The sequence below is a fragment of the Mobula hypostoma genome, chromosome 5, assembly GCF_963921235.1.
Source record: "Mobula hypostoma chromosome 5, sMobHyp1.1, whole genome shotgun sequence".
In the NCBI taxonomy this organism is placed as follows: Eukaryota; Metazoa; Chordata; class Chondrichthyes; order Myliobatiformes; family Myliobatidae; genus Mobula; species Mobula hypostoma.
This window is the reverse complement of record NC_086101.1, coordinates 164044530-164068888: the sequence shown is the minus strand read 5'-3', so window position 1 is coordinate 164068888 and position 24359 is coordinate 164044530. Positions and strand designations below refer to the sequence as shown.

General features: G+C 41.0%; 2 protein-coding genes and 1 long non-coding RNA gene across 7 annotated transcripts in view; 2 read left to right on the top strand and 1 right to left on the bottom strand.

Moving 5' to 3' along the window:
* pde8b (phosphodiesterase 8B) overlaps nucleotides 1-24359 on the bottom strand; it is a 341898-nt gene that overhangs the window by 59671 nt on the left and 257868 nt on the right. For all 5 annotated transcript variants that reach the window (XM_063049295.1, XM_063049294.1, XM_063049293.1 and 2 more), the window contains 5 exons: nucleotides 9683-9873; nucleotides 8452-8511; nucleotides 7721-7778; nucleotides 3056-3144; nucleotides 169-247 (listed from right to left, as the gene is read on the bottom strand). In XM_063049295.1, coding sequence (XP_062905365.1) covers nucleotides 169-247; nucleotides 3056-3144; nucleotides 7721-7778; nucleotides 8452-8511; nucleotides 9683-9873 — 477 coding nt within the window. The remainder of the gene's footprint in view (nucleotides 1-168; nucleotides 248-3055; nucleotides 3145-7720; nucleotides 7779-8451; nucleotides 8512-9682; nucleotides 9874-24359) is intronic.
* LOC134347131 (uncharacterized) overlaps nucleotides 11760-24359 on the top strand; it is a 41085-nt gene continuing 28485 nt past the window's right edge. The window contains exon 1 of the long non-coding RNA XR_010018089.1: nucleotides 11760-11783. This is a non-coding gene — a long non-coding RNA (uncharacterized LOC134347131). The remainder of the gene's footprint in view (nucleotides 11784-24359) is intronic.
* Nucleotides 13809-15506, top strand: LOC134347125 (actin, cytoplasmic 2-like). Its single transcript, XM_063049291.1, has one exon. It carries the CDS (start codon nucleotides 13889-13891, stop codon nucleotides 15014-15016), a length of 1128 nt encoding a protein of 375 aa, XP_062905361.1. The 5' UTR covers nucleotides 13809-13888; the 3' UTR covers nucleotides 15017-15506.

Genomic DNA, 24359 nt, shown 5'->3' with positions numbered 1-24359 from the left:
TCAGCTGAAGTACACAACTCTCTTTCTAATCATTTGTTCTGAAGAACTGCAGTAGCTTCAGAAAGAATAGTGCTCAGAGAAGAATACTGAGTTTGCAAAATGAAAATGTGGAAGTAAATAATAACATATCACTTACAAAGAATTTTCATAGTGTGGTGATTAGGTTACCTGAATAATATGGTCCTCACTTGTAATCTCTATGGCCTCCTGACAGTGTTCCAGGGCTGCAAATATGGAACTGCAAGCCCTATAAAAAAGAACAAGGTTGAATATATTTGAGTAACAGATGCTTGTATTTAATAGTAAAGATACAAATAAACCGATCTCTAAAAATGTAGGCATAAAGACCAGTCATTTTTATGAAGAGGTAAAAACAGATTCAGATTTTTTACCTCATTGTCTATAATTAAATGAACTGTTTAGTTCAGCTCACTGATTTCCTGTGGTACTAGCTCTTCAACACAAGCTGTCCACTTTAATCCCGTTCCTCTGTTTATCTATTTCCTATTCAAATTATTGTCTTATTCCATTTTAAGTGATGCTATGATTTCTGCTACAGTACCCTGTGCAGTAAAGTGCTTCACAATCTAATTATTATGAAAAATTCTTCGAACCACTTTTCATTTCTCTGATGAAAATCTTAACTTTCTACCGTTTTGCTAATTCACCAACCAGTTTGCACTCACTCAAAACTAAGTATCATGCGGAAATCCTCTGTAATATTCCACCTTAGCGTCTCCTCCAGTGCGAGGAAGTTGATCTGTAAAGATTTCTTCTTTCATGATTCTAGATCAAGGGTTCCCAACCTGGGTCCATGGACCCCCGCTTAATGGTATTGGTCCATGGCATAAAAAAGGTTGGGAACCCCTGCTCTAGAATAACCAAAGAGTCATAGAAAGGTAGAGCACAGAAGCAGGCCATTTGGTCCATCTAGTCTGTGGCTAACCACTTCAACTGCTTAGTCCCATCGGCCTGCACCTGGACTTTAGCCTTCCATACCAGTCCCATTCATGTATCTGTCCAAACTTCTCTAAAAACATTGAACTTGAGCTTGCATGCACTACTTGCACTGGCAGCTCATTCCACACTCTCACAACCCTCTGAGTAAAGAAATTTCTCCTCATGGTCCCCTTAAACATTTCACCTTTCAACCTTAACCCATGACCTCAGGTGAGGTCCCACCAAACCTCAGTGGAAAAAGCCTGCTTGCATTTACCCTATCTATAATTTTGTATACCTCTATCAAATCTCCTCTCAATCTTCTACATACCAAAGAATACAGTCCCAAACTATTCAATCTTTTCTTATAACTCTGGTCTTCTAGTCCTGGCAACATCCTTGAAAATTTTCTCTGTACTCTTTCAACCTTATTTACATCTTTCCTGTAGGTAGGTGACCAAAACTGTACACAATACTCCAAATTAGGCCTCACCAGCATCTTATACAACACCAACATAACATTCCATCTCCCAGACTCAATACATTGATTTATGAAGGCCAATGTGCCAAAAGCTTTTGTTACGACTCTATCTACCTGTGATGCCACTTTCAATGAATTATGGACCTGTATTCCCAGATCCCTTTGCTCTACTGCATTCCTCAGTGCCTTACTGTTCACTGTGTCAGACCTGTCCTGGTTGGACCTACTGAAGTGCAACACCTCGCACTTGTCTGCACTAAATTCCATCTGCTATCTTTCAGCCCAATTCTTTAGCTGATCCAGATCCCGCTGCAAGCTCTGACTGTCTTCCTCATGGTCCACCACACCCCGAATCTTGGCGTCATCCACAAATTTGCCTCAAGACAGAAAAGAGCTCCTCCTCTGTAAACTCTGTACAGGGTCCATGACCTCGTTGCTGCTTTGCCTCGCTTCTATAGACTCTGTGTCCGTTTCCTGAGTAAATACAAATGCAAAAGTCCTTTTATGATCTCCCCCATCTCTTTTGGCTCCACGCATAGATTACCATTCTGATCTTCCAAGGGTCCAATTTTGTTCCTTGCAATCCTTTTCCTCTTTAACATATCTGTATAATCCCTTGGGATTCTCCTTCACCCTGTCTGCAAGTGTCCTCTTGCATTTCTTAGACTCCATAAATAACTCATTTGTTCCTGCTTGCCTATACGTGCTATGCGCCTCCTTCTTTTTCTTACCCAGGGCCTCAATATTTCTTGAAAACCAAGGTTCTCTAAACCTGTTACCTTTCCTTTTTATTCTGACAGGCAGGTATACGCTTCGTACTCTTAAAAAGTCACTTTTAAAGGTCATCCACTAACTAAGTGCACCATTGCCAGAAAACAGTTTTTCCCAATCCACACTTGCCAGATCCTTTCTGATACCATCAAAATTGGCCTTTCTCCAATTTAGAATCTCAACCCACAGACCAGACCTATCTCTTTCTGTATTTACTTTGAAACTAATGGCATTATGATCACTAGATGCAAAGTGTTCCCCTACAAAAACTTCTGTCACCTGCCTTGTCTCATTCCCAATAGGAGATCAAGTATTGCACACTCTCTTGTTGGGACTTCTACATACCGATTAAGGAAACTTTCCTGAACACACCTGACAAACTCTATCCCATCTAGTAGAATGATATTTTCTAAATATCTTCTTTTAAGTAGCTTCAAAACCCTGACTAATGTCAGGGTTACAGGAAAAAGGTCAAAGAATGGGGTTGAGAGGGATAATAAATCAACCATGACTGACAGAGTAGACTTGATCTGTCAAATGGCCTAACTGCGCTCCTATGTTTATAGATGGTAATACTTGACATACTGAGAACCTGGTCTTCATCCCATTCCCACCACTGCTCTCTGACATACAAGGGCCCCTGTCCTTGCACTCCCTTCGTACTTATTAGCCCAAGTTCCTGTGCTCCTTTTGAATAATAACATGATGGTTCACAAATTCTCCTTGACACAGTGGGACTCAGGTTCAGAAGTAAACACAGTGTATTAGAGTATTAACAGAAATAACATCCAGTGGCCTGATAAATCCAACTCCAGAGTACCAAGCCATTAATTAATGGAGGCTTACTGTACTTATAATACATACCGCAGTTTGAACTGTAACCGGACTTCTCCATGTTCCAGCTGAATTAATTCATTGTAGCATGCGGTTATATTGGGATTCTCGATGTAGCGCTATGGGCGAAGGAAAATAAGATCAAAGAAGAATGCTATAAAATCTGTAACAAACCTCATAAATGCCTCTCATAACTCTCTTAAGGGGTAAACAGTAATGTACTTCAATTGTTCTGGTGGGCAGTGGATGCACAAGGAAACAGTAAGCACTGTTGGAGATGCCGTCACATTGCAAATTGGCATTCTCATTGTAGATTACGCCACTGAAATTACTTGTTGAGAGAAGACTGATTTCTCGAAGTTCTGGTAATTTCTCCTTCCTCCCCCTTCTCTTCTGTTTTCATTCCCCACTTTGGCTCTCACCTACACCACTCTCGCCTTCTCTTCTCCTCACCTGCCTATCACATCCCTCTGGTGCCCCTCCTTCTTGTTTAGCCCTTTACCTTTTCCATCTATCACCTCCCAGTTTCTCACTTCATCTCCCCTCCCCCACCCACCTACCTTCCCCCCTCACTTGGCTTCACGACCACTTGCCAGCCTGACCTCCCTGCCCTTCCTCCACCTTCTTATTCTGGCTTCTTCCCCCTTCCCTTCCAGTCCTGGTGAAGAGTCTTGGCCCAAAAATAGCTCGACTATTTATCCCTCTCCATCGATGCTGTCTGACCTGCTAGGTTCCTCCAGAATTTTGTGTGTGTGTTGCTCTGGATTTCCAGCCCCTGCAAAATCTCTTGTGTTTGTGAACTTTTTCAAGGCAAGTTCATTGCTTGTATCTTCAGGCCTCTCCGATGTTAACAAACACAAAATGCTGGGGGAACTCTGCAGGTCAGGCAGCATCTACGGAGAGGAATAAATAGCGGAGGCATTTTCGGGCTGACCCTTCATCAGGACTGCAAAGGAAAGGGGGAAGAAACCAGAGTAAGAAGGTGGGGGAGAGGAAGGAGTATAAGCTATAAGTATAAAAAAGTTTAATTGTTTAAGATAAACACTAAACAAACCCTCTATCCACACAGATATTAGATATTCTAATAAATAGAGTGTGGACACGTGGCCAAGTGGTTAAGGCATTGGACTAGCGACCTAAAGGTCGTGAGTTCGAGCCCCAGCCGAGGGAACGTGTTGTGTCCTTGAGCAAGGCACTTAACCAGACAGTGCTCTGCGACGACACTGGTGCCAAGCTGTATGGGTCCTAATGCCCTTCCCTTGGACAACATTGGTGTCGTGGAGAGGGGAGACTTGCAGCATGGGGAACTGCTGGTCTTCCACACAACCTTGCCCAGGCCTGCGCCCTGGAGAGTGGAGACTTTCCAGGTGCAGATCCATGGTCTCGCTAGACTAACGGAAAATAAATAGAGAGAAAGAAATTAGAGAAATGCTGGGATCTCAACAGCATTGTGATTTACACTGACATATCATTAAACATAAGGGAGCTGCTTAATAATAAAACCAGAATATATCAAAGAATTAAATTATATAACCACACCAGGTAGAGTGATTCAAGGCACTTTAATTTGTTCTTATTCATATAGTAAGTCTATAGGCAATAACTGCTGATTGACAAGTATTTTTAAACATACTTCACTTAGCCTCACAGGTTGTATCGTTTATATACCCTAGAATCAGAAAGTAGATCTATTTTCTACCTGTGGCATCAAGTGCTCTGCACTATCTTAAAATATTGTTGTTACAGTAATGTAGGAAATATGGAAGGCAAATTGTATGCAAGATACCACCACCAAATATTAGACAGTGTTATTGATGTCAGTTGAGACACGAAAGCAAGAAGAAATCTCTACTTTCTGGTGAATATATTATGGAATCATTAAGGTTAATCTAGGAGGGAAGATAAGACTTGGACTAATGCTCAAACAAAAGCTAGCATCTCCCATTTTAATGCATTTGTTTTATCACTCTGCACACTCATATTTCCAACACAGTTGAACAAGTTGCTTCTTCTGATGTTTTCCTTCCTTCTGATTTTCCTTTCCAGATCATTAATAGAACGGCCACCATGCTCATTTTTACACGTTCAGCAAAATACTAATCCAAAGCTAAAAACCTACAGAAATACTTTCCAATTAAACTTAACACAATTTGAGGACCACACAATTCTATAAATGAGCTCCATGACCTTTAGATATAAATCTTTAAGTCCAGTAAAGGACAAAACATTTTGTGCAATATCAAATCAACTATTCATTGTCTTGACAAAAAGTCTGCACTTTAAGGAAAGTTTTTTTTTTGTATTATTCTTGCTGTTATCTATGATTAATTAAATAGTACTTTTTGCCTTCTCTATAACTGATGATTGAATTAAATTGATCAAGCCTGTGCCGGGAATAGAGCAAGTGTTCTGTAGAAATTAAGTTCAGCCTGTGGAGGGCCACACTGATCTACAGAAAATTGAAATATTAACCAAAGCTGATTAAATCTGAGCAGTAAAAGATTTTAAAAAGGCAACGTAAACCAAACACAAACATTTCTGCATTTGCTTTGCTCCTGGGTGAGTTTTGATAAAGATATTTTGAATGAGGCAGCTAAGGTATGGTATAGATATAATGGGTTACTAAATGATAGGGCAAATAATTAATAATTTACAGAATTTCACAGTAGTCTTCTCTGTCAAGAAACAACTAGTTAAAAACAACACAAGCAAATGTGACATCCTTCTTGGAGCATTCGGTTTACATATTTTATTCAGTTAATGAGATACTGTATTAAGGGGAATGAAAGAGATATAGAGTCTGATGGCGTGGGACAACTGAATTAAATGCTAAGCACACAATAATTAGTAGAGTATACTGCAATAATCATTTCATTTTAACTTTGTCAATTCAACTCAGTTTCATTGTCAAGATCCAGTCATCAGGACACTGCTCTAAAAAGTATACGACCTATAGCTTCTTCCACATCTCAAAAGATGTGTGCAGTTTTTTGTCTGGCATGCATAACGCCCAATAACCAAAAGCAAGAAGGGTATAAACAAACACAGTTCTTCCTTCACTGCTTCCTTCAGACTTCAGTTCTTCCTTCCTTCAGACTGCTGGGGCTGGTCTGGTAAGAGGAAGATTGTCATGTGGGGTTTGGAGAAGAAGAGTTGAATCTGGAATTGAGGCTGCAGCTGTAACCCAGTGAATCGGATCAGGACTATTTGGAGAGAAGGATGTGGGAGACTGGGGTAGATTGGGACATTGAGAGTTGGGCAATAGCTGAAATTAGTAAACAGTGCCAATAACCAGTACTTTTAGATGCCATGGCCAAGAAAGTGCACCAGTGCCTCTATCCCATAGACAGAGTCTTTGAACATTGCACCCTAACATAGTTCAATATAGACACAGAAAAGAGTTGGTTATGGTGGACCAGTCAATCAAATTACATAAAGCACGCCAGCACCTCTACTTCCTCAGGAACTAAAGAAATTCAGTATGTCCCCATTGACCCTGACTAATTTTTATAGATGCACCAAAGAAAGCATCTAATGTGGATGTATCACGGCTTGGTGTGGCAACTGCTCTGTCCGAGACTTGCAGAGATTTATGGGCACAACTCAGCACATCGCAGAAACCAGCCTCCTGTCCATGGTCTCTGTCTAGTACTTCTCACTCCCTCGGTACAGCAGACAACGTAATCACAAACTCTACCCACCCAGACATTCTTCTCCCCCCTCCCATTGGGGAGAGAGATACAGAAGCCTGAAAGCACGTAATACCAGGCTTGATTGCAGCTTCTTGGCTTCTTGCTGTTATAAAACTGTCAAACAGTTCTCCAGTATGATGAGATGGACTCTTGGTCTCACAATCTACCTTGTCAAGGCCTTGTACCTTATTGCTTGACCGCAATGCACCTTCTTTGTAGCTATAATGATTTATTCTCCATTCTGTTATGCATTTGGCTTGTATTACCTCAATGTACTGAGGTGATGAAATGATCCATATGGATGGCTTGTAACACTAAATATTTCACTAATAATAAACCAGTTTGCCAATAATCAGAATCAGAATCAGGTTTATTATCACCGGGATGTGATATGAAATTTGTTAACTTAGCAGCAGCAATTCAATGCAATACATAATATAGAAGAGAAAAAAAATAAGTAAATCAATTACTGTGTGCGTATATTGAATAGATTTTAAAAAGAGCAAAAAACAGAAATACTGTACATTATAAAAAGTGAGGTAGTGTCCAAGGGTTCAATGTCCATTTAGGAATCGGATGGCAGAGGGGAAGAAGCTGTTCCTGAATCACTGAGGCTTCTGTACCTCCTACCTGATGATAACAGTGAGAAAAGGGCATGCCCTGGATGCTGGAGGTCTTTAATAATGGACGCCCCCCCTCATTCCAGACAGTGATGCAGGCACATATCAAATCAAATTACATAAGTTGCACATGCTACTGAAAGACAAGTGCACAAGCTATTCATCTCTTTGTCCATCACTTTAAATTTAATAAGTTACATATGGCAGCTGCGATGAAAACTTTACAACTGCACACGTTTGGGAAGGAGGGTGAATGCTTATGAAACTTTCTCTGTCCTTCCTACACCACCAATCCAGATACAATTAAATTTTTTACTGTTCTCAACTGAATTGCTGCAAATGTGAAACAAGCAATGGAATGGAATTATTATGGCATTACGTACCCTGTTAAAGCCAGCATTAAGAAGAGGCAAGACAGAAGTCTCCTCTTGATTATTAGACCTGCAGGAAGACACAAAGTGTTTACTTATCATTGCTCTGAATACAATGTTCTATCTGATGCAGCTTAATAAACCACAGGATTGGTAACGGGTGATTTCCCAGCATCTCACTCATGGATTCAGCTAACATCATCATGATTTCCTCTGTAAAGTGGGGAGGGGAGGGGGAGAGGGGAGAGGGGGGAGGGGGGAGACAGATGGAGAGAAGACAAGAGTGAAGGAAGGGGAGCACAGGGAGAGATAGAAGGAAGAGAGGGAGAGAGAGGTGAGAGGAGGTGAGAGAGAAACAGAGAGGAGGAAGGAGGCGAGAGGGAGGGAGGTAAAGAGGGGGAGAAGAGTTGGTCCGGGTGAAGGGTTGATCTGGGAGCGGTGAGTGTGAAGAGAGAGTGGGGAGGGATGGGAAGAGAGAGGCGGGGGGAAGAGAGAGGCGGGGAAGAGAGAGGCGGAGGAAGAGAAAGGCGTGGGAAGAGAGAGGCGGGGGAAGAGAGAGAGAGGAAGAAGGGATAAGGGGTAAGAGCGAGAGAGACAGAGACATAGAAATAGATAGATAGATAGAGACAGATAGATAGATATCAAATTGGAATAATGACGTTATGGTCCATATGAAAAAGCTGGGGCTGGATCAGGGTAACATTGATGCCCATGAAGTGTTGAAGAGAACCCCAATAACTTACATCTGAGGAACTACAACCAGAATCACTGTGGTTTCTCCAGGGCTTGTGGCTCGAATTGACCTAAAAGTGAAAAAGTATATTTGACAATCTGGAAAAAAAAAACAAATGCTCCATCAAACCGGCCTCACTCTCTAGCAGTCAGAACATTGCAACGAAGCACATCCTCCTTGTCCCATTTCTCCTTTGCTCACATTGCCTCTTCCACCACACATTGACCATGTAACCCTGGGATTAGCAAATGAAACCAGAGCGAATAAGAGAAAAAACATACCCCGGAAATGCTCTCCTTGCACCTCCCAGGCTAATGGATCACTACCATCTGTGACAGGCACACTAGGCTCTCAGCTCATTGGGTTTCTGGCTTGACAGCTACAACACTGGGTGCTATTCGTTTGCAATCAAATAAGGGACCATGTCTTCCTCACTAGAGTTGTAAATTGTCCAATCAAAAGATGGCTGCACACTGGGGAGATCAACAGTGATATAAACAAGAATTGCATGAAGCTGGACAAAATGTTGTAAATTTGTTAAAACAGGAAATTCGTGAATTATCCAAATAAGACACGCTTCAGTGTCTGAGATCAATAGATTGTTGGGCACTGAGGGAAATAAAGGGCATGGGAATGGGTAGAAAAGTAGACCCAAGTTAGGAACTATGAGAGCACAGGTTTAAAGGGTTAGAGTAAAACTCTGATAATGTGGGACAGTCATGACTCTGATGGTGCTGGCCTGGCAGATTTTCCAGACAACTAGACGTTACTCTTAATAATACCTCAACACAATTTTATTTCACTTACTTTACATGTTACATGGCAGTCTAATACATTCTCCCATGAATTTGGTAAGTTTCAAGGGAGCAGGAAACGTGCAAGGAATTTGGGCCAGGGGTCCAGCCTTGTTGCTGATCTCTAGTATTCCAGAAAGCAACTCCAGCCCTAACTGCACTCCCAACATGCAGGCCAAACCTCTGTCCTGGAAGCATTCCTGGCTCCGACTGTACAGCCCACCTGTACCTCCCAGTCACGCTCTGAACTAATGAGTGAGCCAAATGGTTAACCACCAGGATTTCTGAACAACTGGATACCGTATTCTCACAGCTGCACTGCTTGACATCTACCGCTCCTGCTTCTCATGTTACTGTTTCAATAATTCCAGTATCCATGCAATTGAATGTCAGGAATGGATGCGGCTGATTGACTGAAAATCATTGCCAGAAGGGCTGTTGCCTTACCTGCAAAGGGCTTCAGCATCAAAATATTTGGTATGTCTGTTGTCAATGATAATAATTTCATGATGTTTGTCCAGGAAGTATTCCAGTGCAGACTCTGGCGACCTGGCAATGTTGCATTTGTATCCAGCTTTATCACATGCCCACCAGAAGCCATCACTCTGACTATCCTCTTTACCGAAGACCAGCAAGACCTACAAAAATTAGTTATATCAGGCAGGATAGAAACACTTAAACCCAAGCTCACTTAATTTACAGCTCTGCCTCTGTACTGAGTCAGTGCACATGATAGATAAAAAAAAGCACTTACCGGAAACTGCGGCACTGATAATTGCGGATAATGAAACTGGAACACTTAACTGAACCTCAATGGTCCAAATGAAATTTGAGGGTGCACTCACAAAGTTTAAGATAAGCACATTAGGCACATCTTATGATGAATGAGATTCCACAAATATATTATCAAACTAGGCCCACTTTATATCAGCTCCTGTACTCCTGTTACAATCAAGGAATTAAATCTTGAATAAAAGATAACTGGAAATTTCATAAACCATGTAAGATGATGTTTTTCCATGGTTGTGGCTTTAAAGTAATCTTTTGACCTGGGTACAGATTTGACTTTCATTTTCAAGATTCAAGATTGCTTATTGTCATTCTTCAGTACTGAAGTGAAAGGAGATCGAAATGATTGTTACTCTGACTTCTATGCAGCATATTAAGAAAAAATAGCTTAAAGAACATAATATACTGTACATATGAAAGCAATCCTATAAAACACTATGTATAAATAACTGTATAAGTGAATGATGAAGAGACCGTCTGGATGCTCGCTGGTCCTGTTGAGTTCACACAGTGCATCCTTGGCATTAGCACGGGGGGGGGCAGGTAATGTGGCTGGCACTTAACTGTAAGATGTTCAGTTGTTATAGAACACTTGACTGCTAGTTAAAAAAGTGTCTGTTAATGTACACACAGAGTCCACTTCCTTTTGATTTCCCTGACAGGGGTTTCTTATTCGTGCAGAATAGAGGCATCCGGTCGAAGTGGAACGGTCAGCTGGGTGTGTTATTGCCTCTCCATGTTTGGCGAAATGCGAGATCTCATCTGAGATTGAAAGGGACAGGAGTGCTTCAGCTTTCAAACAACAGCCACCTGGGCCTCTGTCCAATTGATCCAATGGTCACTTGAGAACAGAACTCTACCCACAATCGATCTTCCAGCAGTCAGGATGACAGCCAGGGTTGTAGTGGCCCAGGACTGGAGGACTTCTGTGGGGTATTCATTTCTAGCTGTGACCCACCAACCAGAATCCAATGTCTGGTGAACAACTTGGGACATTTTCAGGAATGCTCTCCGTGCCAACTGAAAGGGCACTGAACTATTTACCCTTAAATACAGTCTCTCTTTAAAAATTAGTAAAATTCAATAAGTTGTTTAACCTGCATAGTTTATTGATATTTATAGAGCACTTTCACTTCACCGACGTGCTTTGATACGCTGGTTACATGAATGTGTGCTTCTAGTCTGCTCTGATTGTCACTGAGAAGGTTAGAACACATGTTAAACCACAGTTCTAGTGGAATCTTATAGTTTATTGAAGAAGCTATTTTGGATGAAATGTACAACCAAGGGTGCATCTGCCTTCACAAACTGATGTAAAATATTCCGTAATGTTTCATTAAGTGTCAGTGGCCCAGCCAACACTCGCTTCCTGAGCATTAGTATCAAATATCGGCTGAATGCATTTGCATTTGTGGCCCCTGCCATGTGCAAACTTGCAGAAGAGTCTAAAGGGGCATTCCAAGGATGTGGTGGCATTATAAATACGCTTTCTTTCTTTACGTTATGCTTACATTAACTTAGGAAATATACTTTTTCAAATATTTTTAAGTAATGACTATCCAAATTAAGCATAGAAATGATTATGTAAGCACGAGGGGGACAGAAATCTATTAAATCCTTTATTTATAGATGAAAGTGGTCACATTTATGAGTACCAAACAAAGAACTGGCAGTACTGGTGTAAATCACTAGGGAAGCTATTGATCATTGAGACATACCATCTGATTTGTTCCTCACAGACTTCAAAAGCAAATGGTCGGTAAGTTTCAGACACTTCTATTATTCCTGCAATATTGGGATATGACTTGTTGGCGATCTTATCACAAAAATGTTTAACACTTACATATCAAATTCCTGTCTTCACTATTTACTGGAACTATTAATAAAGTTCAAAATAAATGAGTTGCTGTGGGTACTTAAATAGCATCAGGAGGATTCTAGTGTACGTTCACTCAGCTTCTTGCATCAATGACCATTTCCCAGCCATTGCATTCTGAAATGTTTTCTGAAACCAGAGGGTAAAATTCTAAAAATACTCCGATAAATAGCTAGTCACAAGATGGTAATGAAGATCCTCTGGTGTCACAAACATTTCTCATGCCATAATGGAAGCAGCTTTTGGCTTTGTGATGTCTCCGCTTTTGCTATTTGCAGACAGCGATGCAGACACCACTGGTGGAGCCTATACTCCTAGATGTCACCAGCACCTCTGCTGTAGTGACATTACAATAAGATGTGAAGATCTGTCTTTCCAGAAGGTTGCAAGGCTCTTCCAAAACATCCCAAATACAATGTCACACATTATTTGGCATTGCTCCACAGAAGCTGTGCCAATGTGTTTCTTTCTGTTTCATGTAGGAACCTCCCAAACTGATGCCTGCACCATCAAATCTGAGCAGAAAAGTAGATTACTTCAGCAACTGACCTGACCACACTCCTGACTGCATACCAACACAGATAAATCTACTTCATCAGAATCAGATACAGCCAGGAGGAGCACCTGCCAAGAAACACACATGATCAGGGTCGAGTAGAGATGGTTGCTATGAAACGGGAACAGCTAGAATAGATGGTCCGAACTTTGCTGTAAATGCCATGGATACTTATAATTCCAGCTCCACTACCACATATGTCTATCAACCCACAGTGTGACTCTTCTGAAAATAAATTTCCATGCTTTGTAATTACCTTTGTAATTGGAAGGACCAAAGGAATCCGCAAAATGAAAATAAGCCGCTGCTAACTGAGCAGCTGAGGAAAATGGTATCTGCAAAAGTAATCATGTAATGTAGAAATAGAACCACACACACAATCTGTGAGTAATACTGCAAGTAGAAAAGCACAAATGGAGAATATTGAAATTGTCATCAATTTTACTTATTCTTTAAATAAAAACCTTCAAAGATTTGAGCAGTGAGTCACAGCAGCATTAGAGAAAAAGAAAAATCAAAGAAATAATGACAACTGATTATCGCATTCCAGTGATTCCACTGATTCACATTCTACTGTGGCTGCTATTGTGGGTCTAATGGGGCTGATGAAGAGCCTGCGTGAAGCCTCAGAAGTAAGGTCATTTCTCACTTGCTGAATTCAGTCTCTCAGCTTTATTGAACACTCTTTGGATTTAAGTGTGCATCTAAGCTCAAGTAACTGGTGTGTACAGTACATCTGTTTATTTTAAACCTTGTTAAACTTAAAGACATGCCCCATAATAAGGTAGAAGATAAAGGATTTGGCAAAACCAAAGTTAACAGTTGGATCACATTGTCATTCTTATCTTGACCAAGTGAATGAAAGAGAATTGTGAAACGTGAAATGTGCCACCAGATCAGTATCACCTGGCTGACACTATTACATAACAACACGATTTATCTCATTCTGCTATTGTACACTTTGAGAAAAATTTCAGCCTGGTTCAATTGAAATTAGATCTGAGAACAAAGGAAAAATTGAGATCTACCAAAAGCCTATTAATGAGTCTACATTGACGTCAGATGCAATGGAATTGCACAAAACACTAATCAAGTAAACTAGAAAATGGATTTAAAACATATGCTTAACAAGACATGGGAATTATAGAAACAGAGTTCCTCTCAAAATTGAGGCTGAAAATCCTCTTTGCCTTGCATCGAGTTCCAAAGGACCTTTTGAAAGTGTAGACTTCATTGATTAGTACATAGAACATAGTTCAGGTCCTTTGGCCCACAATGTTGTGCCAACCCTTAAACCTACTCCAAGATCAAAGTGCGAAGTAAATTTCTTGTCAAAGTATATATATGGCACTCTGAGGCTTGTTTGAACTCACCGGCTGATTGCGAAGCCAGGCTTGCACCTGTGAAGGGAAACCAACGGTAATAAACAGCCATGGATGATGAAATTGCAGCACTCGTAGTTGATAATGGCTCTGGTATGTGCAAGGCTGGTTTTGCTGGAGATGATGCCCCATGTGCTGTCTTTCCTTCCATTGTTGGTCGCCCAAGACATCAGGGTGTGATGGTTGGAATGGGACAGAAAGATAGCTATGTTGGTGATGAAGCCCAGAGCAAAAGAGGAATCCTGACTTTGAAGTACCCCATTGAACATGGCATTGTAACCAATTGGGATGACATGGAGAAAATTTGGCATCATACTTTCTACAATGAATTGAGAGTTGCGCCTGAAGAACACCCAGTCCTGCTTACAGAAGCTCCCCTGAATCCCAAAGCCAACAGAGAAAAGATGACACAGATCATGTTTGAGACCTTCAATACCCCTGCAATGTATGTTGCCATCCAGGCTGTGCTGTCTCTGTATGCCTCTGGTAGAACCACTGGTATCGTGATGGACTCTGGTGATGGTGTAACCCACACTGTGCCCATCTATGAGGGTTACGCCCTGCCCCATGCTATTTTGCGTCTGGATTTGGCTGGTCGTGATTTGACAGACTACCTCATGAAGATTCTGACAGAAAGAGGCTACTCTTTCACCACTACAGCTGAGAGAGAAATTGTCCGTGACATCAAGGAGAAACTCTGCTATGTTGCACTGGACTTTGAACAAGAGATGGCCACTGCTGCTTCATCATCTTCTCTGGAGAAGAGCTATGAGTTGCCTGATGGTCAAGTGATCACCATTGGCAATGAGCGATTCAGATGCCCTGAGGCGCTCTTTCAACCATCTTTCTTGGGTATGGAATCCTGTGGTATTCATGAGACCACTTTTAACTCCATCATGAAATGTGATGTAGATATCAGGAAGGACCTGTATGCCAATACTGTCCTGTCTGGTGGTACCACCATGTACCCTGGTATTGCAGACAGAATGCAGAAGGAAATCACTGCTTTAGCTCCAAGCACCATGAAAATCAAGATCATTGCTCCACCTGAGCGCAAATACTCAGTCTGGATTGGAGGTTCTATCTTGGCTTCCCTGTCTACCTTCCAGCAGATGTGGATTAGCAAACAAGAGTATGATGAGTCTGGACCTTCCATTGTCCACCGTAAATGCTTTTAAGTGGACTGTAACTGTCACAAATGATTGCGCGAGATGAATTGGCATGGCTTTAGTGCTTGTCTCAGGAATAAAAACTGGAACAGTGAAAGTGTTGGTGGTATTTTTGGCAACAAGCATCCCAGAAGTTCCGCGATGAGTTTCAAGGACTGAATTGTACATTAGGCATTCCAAATATTGATGTAAAGGATTGCATTGTCTTAAGGTTATAAAGCCTCTGTGAAGGCTGCCCAAAAGTGGGAGCAAATACTTAACCTTGTGTGCAGTATTGCTTATATGTAAATTATGTAACCGAAAAAATGTCCCGTTTTGTACTCTTCCACCTTAAATTTTCGGTCCTCTTTGATTTTGGTATGCAAAAGCTTTACCTTTATACAACACAAGTGAGGTTTACATCCCTGGGCACAAAACAAACCATTTAAAACTTGATGCCAGATTGTGGGACCTACACTGACTAATACAATAAAGTGCACATGTTTAAATGGAAAAAAAAGTATATATACAACCATGAGATTCATTTTCTTGTGGGCATACTCAATAAATCCATAATAGAATAATAGAATCAATGAAAGACCGCACCAACTTGGGCTTTCAACCAGCGTGCCAAAGACAACCAAACGGTGCAAATAAAAAAAAAGAAAGAATAATAATAAATAAATAAGCAATAAATATCATGAACATGAGATGAAGAGATCTTGAGGGTGAGTCCATAGGTTGTAGGAACACTTCAACGATGGAGGCAAGTGGAGTTGAGTGTTTAGATATACCCTTCAGGTTCAAGAGCTTGATGGCCAAGGGGCAACCGGGGAGGGGGTGGGTAACTTCTAACCCTTCTCTCCCATAGAGCTACACACACAAAATGCTGGAGGAACTCAGCAGGCCAGGTAGCTTCTATGGAAAAAGTACTGCCAACGTTTTGGGCTGAGACCCTTGCTGCCCGGCCTGCTGAGTTCCGCCAGCATTTTGTGTGTGTTGCTTGGATTTCCGGCATCTGCAGATTTTCTCTTGTTTGTGATTCCTCCACGAGCCTACGTAAGAACCTCTATGGAATCTTCATAATATTATTTAAGGAGTGAGGGGATGTTGCATTCCTCGCTCACAGGGTGATCCTATGCATCACCAGCCGGCTAAAGTAGAGAGTAGCAGTTGGCCTGGATGGGACTGTGCTGCAGACCAACTAAAATAAAACAAGTTAACGTTGCCCTCTTGCTCCTTATCAAACTTAACTGTAAAGAACGATGTAGGGAGAATTGAAATCTCCTTTAGTAACAAGTTCTGCTGGAATTTCCAGTTTATGTGTCTGAAATGCAATTGTCTGTTGAACACATTCACTGATTTCACCCTCCCCCCCAACTCAGCTTCACTGATTTACACATAAACTTTGCATAATCATTGGAATGGAGCATTTGGAAATAGAATAAACTGATAACAGATGAAATTATTTCCTTGTTTGGTCAAACAACAAATATACCTTGAACAATGTGATTGATTGTCTCTGGCATTATAAGATGTCCCAATGATAACAAGTAGCATAGAATATGTTCGTAAACTGATTCCTGAGAACTCTAACAAAACGAAGATCAAAAGCATTTGAGCTATAATGTCAGGGACCTAAATAAAAAATTAACCAGACAAGAATGATTAGAGTGTGCGCTGCAGAACTAATAGGAAAGGGAAAACCCAGCTGTTATGCTTAGCAGTCAGGATACTCTACACTGTACACCTATTGAAATTTGTCAGAAGTTTTACATTACGTGTTGAATCTGCACAAACTTCTAAGAAATTAGAGGTGCCGTTGTGTCTTCTTTGTAGTGACACTTATATGTTGGTCCCAGGACTGGTTTTCTGAAATGATAACTTCAAGGAATTTAAGGTTACTGACCCCCTCCTATCTTGGAATCATCATTTCTTCATCATCTCCAGCTCTAAATCCAACAACTCCTTCCCTAACAGTAGGACTGTAGCAGCTTAAGGCGGTTCAGTACCACCTTGTTTCCATCAAATAAGAATGGAAGAATGGACAATAACAGGAGATCTTGCCCAGATTACCTTTATCTTCTGTTTCTTCCTTTTGTCCTTCTCTCTTTCACTCCAGAACATCGTCAGGAAATTTTATAGATGTGCCTGCTTCTCAGACTCAGCAATGACTATATTGTAATCTTACTCATTCTTGCTGCAGGGAACTTTTGCCATGTATTATCATATTCTCTGCTTCCAGGTTTGGTGAATGAGGGCATGAAACCCTAATCTTGACCATTGGGCCCTCAACAGTCTCAGTGTCAAACAAGGCTAAGTCATCACCCTACGACTTTCCCCATCTTTCTTGCTGCAATACTGCAGCCTCCCTCCAACTATCTTCTCACTGAAGTGTAGTTAACCTGTAGGACAAATAGGAAGCCGTTCAATTTATTTCACTCCTTCTCCAGAACCAAGAAGAACCCGGACACCGAGCTGTACACAGATGATGCTTGCATATGTAATGTGTTTAGAAGCTGAACTCCATCATCAATCTGTTCACTAAGACATACGGGAATGTCATTTACATTAACATTGGCTAAAATAACTTTGTCAACTAACCGGACCCCACTGCACAATTCTGCATTTTGCCAAGTGAAGTCAACGGCCAGGCGCTGGAAACCAGTTACCGCCTTCTACATCTCGGGATCTACCTTTCTACAATGTCAGACATTAATGGCAAAATGCACCGTTACCACCAGCATAACCCTTGATCACAATGATGTGAGTACTTGAAGATCAGTACCTCAAACTGGCACAAACCTCATGCCTTTCTGAGTCACTGTGATCCCTACACTCCTATAGGACATGGATTACCCACAGGAGGCACCTCAAAACACTGAACAGATGCCATCAATGCTGATTCTGTAAAACCTTCCAAATCCATTGACAACTTAAGTAAACCGACAGCAGGGTCCTCTAACAACAACGACAATTTCAGGGTTTCAATTGGCTAGAGAAGTTAGTCATTTGCCACACACTAATCAGCCAAAATAGGCAGACCGCAGTAAGCAATCTCACAGAGGAACTTGGCTGGTGAGCAGAAGGAAACCGGGCGTCCTGCATCAGGACTGAGGGTGGAAAGGGCAGAAAGGGCAGGTGCCCACTATAAAGAGGAGAGGGTGAGTTATTGGACCGAAAGGTGGTAAAAGATGACAGGCAGTTTGCACCCAGTAAGGGGCTTGAGTTGTGCAACAGTGGCAGGTGGATGAAGGCAGACAAAGATAAAAATGCACAGGCAGAACCCTCAACAGTATTAATGTACAGAAGGATCTGGGGGTCCACATCCATAGCTACATAAGAAGAGAGGTTGGTACAGAAGGCATAAGGCACATTCTCCTTCATTGGTCAGGGCAGAGTCACTGAGAACGAAAGTTATATTGCAGCTATATAAAACTTCTTATCTTTATATACTTTATAAAAGTATATAAAACTTTGGTTCAGCTACACCTGGAGTATCGTGTGCAGCCCTTTGTTGTGCTATTACAGGAAGGATGTGGAGGCTTTGGAAAAGCTGCAGAAGATGTTTACCAGGATACAATGAGGCCCTCCAATGGTCAGGGTCGACCATTTACATTGCGCCCTAGTTATCCACATTATCCGCAAGCCAGGATGGTACGATATGGACAGCAAGCTATTGTCCATGCTGCAGGGTCCCCCTCTTCATGCAGCCGATCCAAAGGAACGGAAGAAACAGATACAGTTTGGCACCAGCGGCACCAGCGGTGTCGCAGGATTGCCAGTCAGCATTGACCTCAACGTAGGCCTGCCTTAGGGACAACAGCTCTGCATTTTTTCCTCAGGGTTTGTTCCTGAAGCTTTCCCCATGAGTGGGTATAGCCAAGGCAGCAGAGATTTGAGATCAGAGCTTTCCTTCTCCTCGATGTGCTGCCAACCATGGATGATGAGCCCTATCTGCCCGAAGTGACTGGTTTTAAGGTGCCAGTAACCCGCCCTTGCCCCTTCTCCTCTCAGTAGAAATGGTTCCGCCGGGCTTAGTATCTAAGTGACACATGAAGGCCAGGAGCTGGACTTGGTTGTCAGAGGCTATTTGAGAAACATCCATTGGGAGCATTTAATAGTTAGTGCAAGCTTGTCTCCACTACCACCCTGGCTCTTACAACCTCAAAGAACCTTTATCAGGATGATAATAAGAAGAGAATGGACAAACTTAGGTTATTTTCTCTGGTTATTTTTCATTGGAGTCTGAGGGGAGACCTGATAGAAATTTATTAAATTATGAGAGGCATAGGCAGGTAGATTAAATCTATTTCCAAGGTTAGGAATGTCAAATACTAGAGGATGTGCGAGGGAAAAAGTTTAAAGGTGAAGTACCACTAATTTCTTTTTAAACACAGGAGAGGTAGATTACCTGGATCAGACAGCTAGTACAGTGCTGGAGGCACAATACTGCAATTATATAGAGGCTTTTAGATAGACACGTGAATATACAGGGAATGGAGATTGTGGATCATGTGTAGGCAAAAAAGATTTAGTTTATTTAATTTATTTTTTTAACTTATGAGATATAGCACAGTTACAAAGAGCCCGTGCTGCCCAATTAACCTACTGTCCCTACATCTTTGGAATGTGGGAGGAACCGCAGTACCTGGAGGTCACGGGGAGAAGGTACAAATTCCTTACAGACAGCGTTGGGATTGAAACCCAGGTCATTGGCACCGTAATAGCTTTACGTTAATGTATGTGCTTGGTACAGACTTTGTGGGCCAAATGGTCTGTTCTATCTTCCATTTGATTTTAATCACATATATGGAAGTTGAAATTTTCAAAAGATGATGCCTCGAGAAGGCTCCATCCATTATGAAGGGACCCCTACATTTCCCCCACCATCAGATTTCTGAATGGGCCATGAACACTGCTTCATTATTTTGCTCTCTTTCTGCACTATTTATTTTTTATATATTCTTATTGTAACTTGTATTAATTTGTAATGTATTGAACTGTACTGCTGCCATAATACAACAAACTTCATGACATATGTCAGTGATAATAAATTTGATTCGGAATTTTTAACCAACTGTTCCCATGACTCAGGACAGATGCACACTCTGCTGAAGTTTCCAGAACCACAACAGGTTTTTCAATTATCCTATTTTCATTTATGATCACCTGGACTGGAAGATTCCCCTGTAACAACACCAAAGGTTCTCAACAATTGGAAGGGAGCTCACTTAGTATGAAGAAGGCACACTGGGATGACAGGGGTAGGCAGCGGGGTCTACACGCTTGCAGATTACTCTCTGTGGTAGAAGTGAAGACCTCACAAATCACCCTTGGAAACAGGGGATGTGGCGTGTGATGGATACAACAGCCCTGTGTCTGCTCACTGTCTGCACGTACTCCAGTGGGTGGAGGTGGAGGGCTGTGTGGGACAATGAAATTACAATTGCAGCACAAATTCTAGCAACACGGCTCATGCGACTGAAACCACTGTCTTACACATCACATTTTAAAGTCGGATCAAAACAGTTTACCCCATTGGTGCCAACCTGTTTTGAAGAAAAGATCTCAAACAGAAATTTCTTTGTGGAGTCGCAAGTCCTCAGATTACTTCTTCAACCTTGCTCATCTTACCAGAGAAGAGTGAGTGATATGGGATATTTTTACGATTGTGTGAAAGGTCAACAGACTTTCATCTTTCCCAACATGTAACTACAGTGTTAACTTGTGAAATTCAACATGTTGCCATTAGAGGTGCCCTCACTGAAGTTATGTCCAAAGTTTTGGTGATGGTGTCATAGCTCACACACAGCAAATTGTCACATACCAACATGAGTTACTACGGAAGCAGCATTTATCTTGGTAGGACTGTACGATCAAGGCTCTAGACATAGTCACTGCTATCTCTGTAGCTGAGTTTAGACTGTGGAACTGAAATGGCTGATCTGTGTTCATTGTTTCATAAAACTGCTTAGTTAAAAGCTCTAGGAGGATAATTCTATTGTATATTATTTTTGCTATAGACCATTGAGTTTCTTTGTACCTGTAGTTTGTCACTGCACTCTCTCCCATCCATGAACATAAGAAATGAGAGTAGGAGTAGCAATTTTGCCATCTTAAACCAGACAAGGTCATCTCTCATTCTCCTGGATCTGTTCAGAGTACAAGGCCAACTTTCTCAACCTTTCTTTACGTCAGACACTCAATCCCAGGAAACAAGCGAGTGACCCTTCTCTGCCGTCTTCACCAGAAGTATATTACTTCCTAAATGAGTAGACCAAAACAATTCACCTTTGCTACAGGTATGGCCTCATCCCAATGTTTTCACACTAAATACTACAAAAAATGTAGTTGACCTTCCTTACTACTTGCATGCTTGTAAAGGACACTTAGATCCTGCTACACCATAGCATTCAAACCCTTTCCTGTTAAAAAACAATATTCTGCTTTTTGATTCTTCCTGCCAAATTGAATAACCTTACATTATATTCCATCTACAATTGCTCATTCATTTAACCTTTCTATATCCCTTTTGCAGGCTCTTTGTATACTCCTCAGTAGTGCTCTATTATCAGCAAATCTGGTCACAAGACACTCAGTCCCTTCAAAGTCATCAGCAAACACCGTGAATACTGAGGAAGCAGCACAGATCCTGGTGACCACCCACTAATTACAGTTTCCCAAATTGAATGAGGTTTACTTATTCCAACTCCTGTTCTCCATTAGTGTGCAAATACTCCATCTACACTGGGGTTCCCAACCGTTTTATGCCACGGACCCCTACCATTAACCAAGGAGTCTGTGGACCCCAGGTTGGGAACATCTGATCTACACTGATATATTTCTCCTAAAGTTATGAGGTTTTATCTTCAGAAGTAACCTATCAAGAAGAATCTTACTGAATATATTCCGGAGTCCTAAATATACTAGATTTATTGGTTCCCCTTTATTCGCTTATTTATTAAATCCTCAATGCACTTTAATAAATTTGTCAAGTATGATCTTCCCTTTCATAGCCATGCTGAATCTGCTTGATTGTAATAAGATTTTCTAAATGGTTTTCTACTACATTCTTAGTAATGAACTCCAGCAATTTCACTATGACAAAGAGCAGGCTAACTAGTTTATAATTTTCTGCCATCTGTCTCCCTCCTTTTTCTAATAGGGACATTAAATGCAGCTTTCCAGTTCACTGGCACCTTTCCAAAGTCCAATAATCATTTGTCCTCCATCGGTCCAACTAATTTTTACACCTTAGGCAGGCAAACAGTTTCAGAAGTTTAGTCAGGCATTAGTCCTATTAGTTTGCCTAACACATCTTCTCTTTATTTCAAGTTCCTCCCACCATTTTGACCCATGGTTTTCACTAATATGGAATGCTACTAGTGCTTCCTACCATAATGCAAAATACAACACAAAAATTACTGTTTCCACTAGTTCCACATTTTCCACTATTAGTACCCAAATCTCATCACTTTTTATACACTTGTAGAAGCACCTACTGTCACTCTCATAACTTACCTTCTCCTTCTCTATTATCATTTCAGTCAGGCTTTACTGATTTTTTAATCTTTTCCCTATTCCTTGGCCTACCACTAATATTCACAATTCTTTGTCTTTCCTTTCAAATTTGATAACATCCTTAACTTTCTCAGATGGGCATAAAGGGATCATTCATCTCTTCTAGTCTTTATTTCCCACTTGAATTTATCTTTGTTCAGAGTTATGACATTTCTTTTTAAATGTCTGCCACTGCTTATCTACAATCTTACCTTCTAATCTAGTTTCCCAGTCTCCTTCAGCTAAATCAGCCTTCTTACAAATGTCATTGCCTATAATGAAGTAGCTCCAGATTTAAGTTTCCCACAGTCAAACTGAATATGAAATTCTGTCACGTTGGAGCCACTTTTCCCTAGAGATTCCTCTACTATGAGATCATTATTAATCCTGTCCAGCTGACCAGATCTAAAATAGCAAGATCCTTGCTTGGTCTATTCTTTTAGAAAGCGTCTTGACTATAGAACACTTGTGACATGATAAAATGCCCTGTCACTAAATGGATTCTGTCACATCATGTTTTTATGTTTGTGTGGTTCAGCCATTGTTAGAAGAATGGACTTGTCACTGTGCTATTTGTCAAAGCCCATAGGAATAGTGAAATTAAAAGGCAGGTGGTATCCTAGGCCAATCATCTGAAGAACAATGATGTCTTTGATTTATTTCACTTTGGTAATGTTCCGCTCACCAATGTAAAGTTTGTCTCAGAGACACAGCCAAGATGAGAATTTTGTAACATAGGTAATGCAGTGATACTCCACTAGAGAAACTCCCTCACAAACTCCAGTGGTTCACGTAAATTTCTCATCTCCAGTGTTCTCCCTTTGACTGTGTGGCTCCTCCAGTTTCAGAATCAGAATCAGTTTTATTATCACTGCCTTTATATGATGTGAAGTGTGTGGTTTTGTGTTACAATCGTGGAAGAGGCACAGCTACAAAATAAAGGACCTGTCATTTAAAACTGAGATGTACGGACATTTCTCTCAAAGGGTAGTGAAACTTTGGAACCGCCTGCCATTGAAGTGGTGGAGACTAGAACATTACGACGTATCTAAGTTTTGAGATAATAAATAGTTGAAAGTTGGGAACTGATAGAGAAGAGGAGTCAAGGACTGCACAGATCAGCCATGATTATACTGAACGGCAGGGCTGGCGTGAGGGGCTAATGGCTTATTCCACTTCCCAAAAACTTGCCATTTGGTAGGTTAATTGACCAATGTAGATTAACCCTAGTGTGCAAGAGTATAGTATAATAAGGGAGGGGTTGAGGAAAATGCGGAGGAAATAAAAATGGGACTGCTATAAATGTGTGCTCAATGGTTGGCACAGACTCAGTGAGCCAAACAATCTGTTTTCATGCTGCAATGATGACCATGTCAGTCCCTTCTTGCATTGAATCTTTCTTAAAGAAACATTTCAGAGAGCTACATACCCTTCAAACTGGCTGATAATTAAATTAGAAGTTCACAACACCAACATTGGCAGTGCATTTTTCAGAACAGCTAAATATGGCAAACATGCAACATTTTTTACTTATGGAAAAGGGTTTAGCTTAATTTGAAATAATTACAGTATAGGGTTCTGAATTAATAAACTTTTAATCAAAGAAAAGGGAAAACCAAAGTGATAAATAAATTTCAACAAACCTACTGCCATTATACGCAAAAGTTAGTTCAGGAGCCAATTCCCTATTTTTAAACTACTACTAATACAATTATAAGCAAATATTGGATACCAAAAGTTTCTCTAGATACAGAAAGTCCAAAAGGGAGGTGGGAATGGATATTGGACTGCTGGAAAACCATGCTGGAGG